This window comes from Notothenia coriiceps, unplaced genomic scaffold, assembly GCF_000735185.1.
Source record: "Notothenia coriiceps isolate Sejong01 unplaced genomic scaffold, NC01 NC01_scaffold00002119, whole genome shotgun sequence".
NCBI classification, from domain to species: Eukaryota; Metazoa; Chordata; class Actinopteri; order Perciformes; family Nototheniidae; genus Notothenia; species Notothenia coriiceps.
Genome location: NW_011334820.1, coordinates 29703 through 37176, shown reverse-complemented (window position 1 = coordinate 37176; position 7474 = coordinate 29703). Strand labels below are relative to the sequence as shown.

At 47.3% G+C, this 7474-nt stretch overlaps 1 protein-coding gene across 1 annotated transcript in view; it reads right to left on the bottom strand.

The window, feature by feature from the left end:
* Positions 1-7474, bottom strand: part of LOC104965735 (titin-like) — a gene marked incomplete at both ends in the record, with an annotated part of 68211 nt that overhangs the window by 32310 nt on the left and 28427 nt on the right. The window contains 6 exons of the mRNA XM_010794748.1: positions 455-535; positions 955-1138; positions 1587-1869; positions 2210-2326; positions 2758-3045; positions 4548-4838. Coding sequence (XP_010793050.1) covers positions 455-535; positions 955-1138; positions 1587-1869; positions 2210-2326; positions 2758-3045; positions 4548-4838 — 1244 coding nt within the window. The remainder of the gene's footprint in view (positions 1-454; positions 536-954; positions 1139-1586; positions 1870-2209; positions 2327-2757; positions 3046-4547; positions 4839-7474) is intronic.

Below are 7474 nucleotides of genomic sequence, written 5' to 3'. Positions count from 1 at the left end.
CTCTCTTCCAGCTGTTACTAAGGACATGTCTCTGAAGTGTCCTGCTCCAAACCCCAAACAGATCGTTGTAGCCCCCCCCCTCTCTTCCAGCTGTTACTAAGGACATGTCTCTGGGTCAGTTCCTTTTGATTTCCTGCTTCTTCACACAGACTCTCTCCAGTACAGGTTAGCTCTGAGTGTTACCCCGTTTTTAGAGATGTGGGTACGGAGGAGAAGAGAGAGGGGTTTATTTCCTGACACTTTGTGAGTCTCCTGACACACCGGGGACACATGGGGACACACCGGGGGGATACAGGGGACACACCGGGGACACATGGTGATGTAGAGAAGACATCACTTTGTGAGTCTCCTGACACACCGGGGACACATGGTGATGTAGAGAAGACATCAGTGCATTTTGCATGACAGGAGACCTTTAAAGTAACTCATTTATATTAGATTCTGCATGTTGTACCTCGGTGCTGACGCGTCCCTCCAGCTGCTGGATGAGGCGAGCCATGTCCTCTTCCTCCACCTGGCCTCCATGCTCCACTTCCTGCAGAGATACAGAGACAACATGTCCTCATTCACCACTCTGATAGCTACTTTAAAAAGGGAAGCAAACGTTGTCTTTCTCTGACAGTCCGATAACCACAACACCAAGTAAATTCCTCATATGTGTTAACCTACCTGGTAACAAACCTGTTTCTGATTCTGATACAGCATGTTAACTTAGCCTAACATTAGCTTAGCATAAAGACTGTAATGGGGTAGAAACAGCTAGCCTCGCTGTGTCTCTGCGCGGCTGCTTTAGGGATGATGTATTCCTGTGTTGGACCCTGAAGGCAGCATCTACCTGGTCCAATAGCATTTCTCTATGTGATTCTGGAGTGAATTCTCTTCAGCTTGTGTCTCAGGGAACCATTGGCCTCCAGACCAGGGGACAGGAAGTGAAGTAAAGACAATTTTCTTTACCACTTTCCCGCTCTCCATCTCCTTCTCCCTCTTCAGGAACTCGATGGCCTGCAGGATGGCGCGGTAGTCGTGGATGCCGTGCTCCTGCAGGATCTTCTCGTAGTCTTTGGGGTTGTGTCCTCTCAGCAGGTCCACGATATTGAAGTCTCCTTCCTTCTTGGGACTCTTCTGCTTCGAGGGAGTCCTGGAAAACATCAAGAACAAAATCAGATGTGAGAAATCTCAGATCCTCTGCTAGTAAAGAGGACGGAGTTCTGTCAATGAATCTTCCTCAATGTCAACTCCTCATTTATCCTCAAAGGTGATCTAAAGAAACTCTTGTTCACTCAACTGGAGTACATCCAACAAAGTCAGAGGAAACTTTCCTAGAAATACGTCTCACAAGTGGTCTACGGTGCAAAACCTCTCCAGCTGTGTAATAATGGTGATTCAAATTGAATACATAATGCAGTTCATAGCTTGATTCTGTAGCTGCTGAGCACATGATGATAGAGACTTCAAATTGAAATAGCTTTATAACTTATAACTATATTTTGGTTGTTTCTCAAAATGTTTCTCTTTCCTCTTGAGTGTAACGTCCTACAGCCTCTGCAGTGTGTTTGTCTGTATTTCTCCTAAAACATGTTTCCTACTTCTTCAGCCGGGTCCGGATGTCTCCCAGTCCCTCCGCCTCCTCCTTCTTGCTGACCTCCAGGTCGGCGCTGCTCTCGATCTCTCCGTGTTTGTTGGTGGCGACGCAGCGGTACTGACCCGAGTCCGACTTGGTCACCTCTCTGATCTCCATCTTGGCGTCCTGGCCCTTCTGCTCGATGGAGATGCGACCACCGGGGGTGATCTGCCTCCACTTGCCCTTCATCCACTTCACGCTGGGGATCGGGTCTCCGCTGATCTTAGCGATGAAGGTGGCGGTGCCCTCTGCAGAGGAAACACGAAGAACATGAAGGGGCGTACACTTCCTCCTGACCAACACTTCCTCCTGACCAACACTTAGGTAGGTCTTAGGTAGGTCTTAGGTAGGTAGGTAGGTAGGTAGGTAGGTAGGTAGGTAGGTAGGTAGGTAGGTAGGTAGGTAGGTAGGTAGGTAGGTAGGTAGGTAGGTAGGTGGGTAGGTAGGTAGGTAGGTAGGTGGGTAGGTAGGTGGGTAGGTAGGTAGGTAGGTAGGTGGGTAGGTAGGTGGGTGGGTATGTATGTAGGTACTCAAGCTATGTAGCAGTGAGTTCTTTACCATATGTTTCACAAACTGCATTCCACTTACTCTCAGTGGCAGAAACCGTCTGCAGTTCCTCGATGAAGAACAGGTTGTCCAGTCTCTTGACGGGGGCGGCTGCAGCCGGGGCGGCGGCCTCCGGGGGGGAAACCTTCACTCCTGAGTCTGAAGAGAAATCATGACCAGGTGAGTCCGACATAAAGAAGCCCAGCCTCAAACACCAGCAGCAGTGAAGGAGGGGGACTCGTTATGGGGTACTTTGGTTTTAAGTTAGAACCATAAACCTCAAACCCACAATATTTAAAAATGTGTGTTTTGGAGGTAAACAAATGGTAAAAGATTTCACCTTTTGAACAGATTGTAAACTTTGCAAGGCTTTTATCAGAAAGTTGAAGGAACAATAAGCTTATCCCCAAATGTAATTTCAGTAAATTAAGTAAGACACAAGGATTACATGTATTATTCCTATTCTATATTATCTTAGCTAAATTATCACAAAGCACCAAAACACATGCTCCTGGTTAATCATATCAGGTATCCAGGCTGGGAAAAAAACAGCCAAACTGAGAAGGTTTGTTAGATGATAAAAAGCCTACCTCTCACAGTGACCTTGGACTTGCAGAAGTTGCTGCCGGTGGTGTTGGAGGCCTTGCAGAGGTAATCCCCAGCCTCGCTCTTTGAGGCCGGGCTGACCTCCAGACAGGCCGACCCGCCAACAAACGTGATGCGAGTGTTCCCGCTGGACTTCAGCTCCCTCCTGTCCTTCATCCACTGGATGTTCAGAGGAGGGGAGCCGGTCACATGACACTTCAGGCTCAGCTTCTCACCCTCGTTCACCGTCACCGGCTCCAGAGGAACATCAAACTTCGGAGCCTGGCCAGTTTCTGGAGGAGAGGCGTGGAAGAAGGATTTAAACCGGGAACTGGACGGTTATCTCCTGCAGACCTAAAAGTCTTTGTGTTGCAGTCTTCATTGACCTAAACCTGAAATGAACCCAACTACACAGCCGTCAGAAACACACTCCAGCTGCTGATACGCAGCGAGACGGGAGTTTGGTTCACAGACTGAATAACTGTGTCCTGGATTAAACGTTCATTTGAACCAGCAACCAAGCTAGGTATCTTCCTCCACATTTACCAGTGCTTGATTACAAAAATACATTCTTTGCATCCATACAACTTATCTTCGCTGCACAAAACATATTTGTGAGAATATTTACAGTGGCCAAAGAACAGAACCAGAGTTCCCGTTAGAATATTTTTTCGCCGGTCAACATGTCCGTTAAAGTTGAAATCTTCTGGACTAAATGAGAAAAGTGCCGTCAAAGGTCTTCTTTTTTATTTATTGAGCTTTAAAACAAATTGATATGATTCGATATTAAACAAACTAATTATAGTAGAGTAACTACATTATTCAAAAGTGAACAGTAATTTATAATAACATGGGAATAATAAACAGAGCGCTCTCTCCCTCTCCTGACAGCCCATCAGTATCATGCAGCTCGCGGATCCAGTAATGAGTGACCCGACAGTAAAACTAAACATATCTATAACTAGTTACGGTAGTTTGAGAGGTAATTAAAATAGCTACGTGTGATATTCTAACCTGAAGTGTGTGTTTTGTTCGCTTACTGCTGCATGTGATCATGCAGAGCTGCGTGTCGACTCGTCAGCAGCAGCTGATCTCTCTCTCCCGTCAGATTAGACTTCACTCGCGTTTATGTCCATATCGATCAGATCCAGCTAGTTCTAGCTAATGATATGACTACCTGCTTATTAAAAGACACCTAAACAATAAGTGTTGCTATGCGACTGGGTGAGGCCACAAAGTATAGCGCAGCATTATGCATTTGTTTACATGCCCACCGGAACCCCGAGGCATTACCAACAGATCAACGCACAATCAACCCATACAGGACATCTCTTTCTCCAGATTAAGTGTTAGACATTAGAATTGACTATTCTTGTCTGTCACATACTCTTCTGTCTGAGACATAAGTGGCGCAAGTTGCGCAACTGATGCGGTATTGCGCTAAAGGGAAATTATTTTGAACGGACACTTTGAACGGAGAGATTTGCCGGTCTTCAGCATATTTTACCGGTCTTAGTCCGGTAATTACCGGCTAACGGGAACTCTGTCTCTTACATAAGTTCTTACATGCCTCTTGTGCAACTTCCTGGAGTACTAATGCTAACAGAATCATCCGCTGCTGTTGGTGGGCTGACTACAGATGCAGCTTGTGTTATCTGACTGTTCTCACCTCCTGCAAACATGAAGATCTATTCATGGTAGCAATGTTGGGTTTTACCTGGAGATGATTGCCCTTTCAGAGGAACACACTACAGCCAGTCATTAGTAGACTATAGAGATGAATGAACCGATATACCTGTGATGTTCAGGGTCACCCGACAGGAAGCCTTGCCGGCCTCATTGGACGCCTCGCAGGAGTACACGCCGCCGTCAGAGCTGCTGGAGTCTCTGACGGACAGCACGGCCACGTTGTTCTCTAAGCTCATGGCGTATTTGTCGGAGCCGTAGATCTGGTTGTTGTCCTTGTACCAGGTGATGCTCAGCGGCTGCGAGCCGGACACCCGAGCCTCCATCTTCACCGTCTTACCCACAGAATCCATCATGGACTCCGAGGGCCTCTTGGTGAAGTTGGGAGGGACTTTGCGCTCTGTTATCGGGGAGAGAGGAGAGAAAGTCAGGCCATGTTTTGACAGTGGGAAGGGGTTTCGTAATTCAGATCATCATCACGAGGCCACCGGGCCTTCACAGAGCATCTGGTAAAACAGAGAGCCACTTAGGACGACATACAAACAACCTGCAACATACAAGCGAGCAAATAAAGAAAAACACAAAGACTAAAAAATCCCTTTTTAGAGCAAGCAAATATTCAGATGATCCATCGACAACAATGTGGAACACATGCTCTCAAGGACCTTTAAAACCCTAAGTATAATCTTTATCTGTTCAAACCAACAACCACAAGTTCACCATGAACACACCAACAGAATAACCCAGGATTTGAGATGTCATCAAATTCCCTTCGTGTTACCAACGGAGACAAGACCACAGGAAACGAGAACTACACCGAACGTTAGGGTTAGTGACGGGAACCACACGGGGGGACGTTTGTACGGCGTTACCTATTTTAACGTTAGCGTGACAGGTGTCACTGCCTTCGGCATTGGAAATTTCGCACGTGTATTTCCCGGCCGAGGCAGCCCTGTCGCCGTTGAGGACTTCCAGAGTGCAGGTGGAGGCGGTGATTTTGACGTTGTAGAGGTAAGAAGCCCAGATCAACTTGTCATCCTTCTTCCACGTCACGTAGACCCTCTGGCTGCCGGAGTACGAGCACTGCAGCTTCAGAGGCTTACCCAGCTGGTGGCTCACGTCCGCCAGCTTCTTCACAAAGCGTACGGGCTCTGAGAGAAGCAATGTGGAGATCAGACACAGAAACCACTGAGGTCGAACATGCGTAGGACACGTTATGAATCTGGAAGTATCCGAAGGACCCCGTGGATGTTCTCATGCGTAGAAAGAGAGGCTACGTGAATGCTGGGACGTTTACCTGTACGTAAAGCAATACAGCGCTCAGGCATATGTGAGTGGTTACCTGGAGGTGTTATTAACTTCATGCATTAACTGCAAGCAGGATGCGTTAGCGTTACCTAGTTTCACATAAGCGTGGCAGGTATCAGAGCCTTGGGCATTGGAAATTTCGCAAGTATATCTCCCAGAAGCCTCTTCTCGGTCGCTGTTGAGGACATCCAGCACACAGCCGCTGTCGGTGGTCTTCACATTGTACTTATAGGAAGCCCAGATCACTCCCCCGTCTTTCTTCCAGCTAACGCTCAGTCTTTGGCTGCCAGTGAACGCCACTCTCAGCGACAGCGGCTCGCCGACCCTGAACGTGGTGTTTTCCAGCTTCCTGATGAAGCGGGCTGGCTCTGTGAGAAGCAGTGATGGTTGTTAGGTGTGAAGGCGGTGGAAAGCAAGCAGAAGCAAGTAACTACCATGATTTATGATCCACTGATGGGATTCAATCAGGCTTTAAACGTGCAGCGGATTGCAGAATCTCAACGCACTCCTGTGCACCGCGATGTGAAAGGGTTCATTATTATTTATATTAGGTTCTGACTATCCTGTCCATTTGGCATTATTATTACATTTGTCAGGTCCACATTGAATCAAGAACAAAAAAATGCTTTGTTCAACATCCAAATATCGTAAAGTGTTAACCCCAAAGATTCTAACTTAAATAAATATCTATCTATTGTCGAAAGAGTAGATGCAGCTAGCGCAACTAACTAATGTCTGCATGAAGTAAATGCTATGACCGACAGGGTCCGTGTGGAACGCGTGCCCGCAGCCTTAACATCTGGCTAAATACTTAACATCTGGCTAAATACTTAACATCTGGCTAAATACTTAACATCTGGCTAAATACTTAATTTGGGTGATAAATATGTAAAAGTAAATGTGAAGTATTATAAGAACTCCAGTGCCGGTCTGGGAGTACGATGAGATTCTGCTTCCTACAGCCACGTATAAGCAAATGTTTAATGCTATTGTGAGAGGTTATACCTTTCTTAGCGGTTTTAAGAATGACATAAGCATCGCAGCTGGCCGAACACTCAGCGTTAGAGATCTGACAACAGTACAGCCCGGCTGCTTCCTCTCGGTCGCTGTTCAGGACCTCCAGAGTGCAGCAGGAGTCCGTGGTTTTCACGTTGTACTGGTACGAAGCCCAGATTATCTTCCCATCCTTGGTCCAGTTGACGTGAACTCGCTGACTGCCGCTGTACGTGCATGTCAGATGCAGAGGTTGGCCCAGGAGGTAGGACGTGTCCTGGAGCTTTTTCACGAAGCGCACAGGTTCTGAGAGAAGCAATACGGGTTAGTGAGGTCATGTAGCCGGAGCTGAGAGCTAATCAGTGAGAGAGAGTGTTAGCATGTTACCTAGTCTGATCTGAGCGTGGCAGATAGCAGAGCTGCTGGCATTGGATATTTCACAGGAATATCTCCCAGCAGCCTCCTCTCTGTCACTGTTGAGGACCTCTAACACACAGCAGCTGCCTGTCGTCTTCACGTTGTACTTGTAAGAAGCCCAGATGGGTTTGCCATCTTTCCTCCAGCTCACGTGCACGAGCTGGCTGCCCGTGAACGTGACCTGGAGCTTCAGAGGCTGGCCGACCCTAAAGCTCATGTCCTGCAGCGGTTTCATGAAGCGCATCGGTTCTAGGAGAGATGGCAGCGGTTAGTCAGCTACTGAGGGAGATTATGTGAAATAAAATTAGCTGTTGAAGC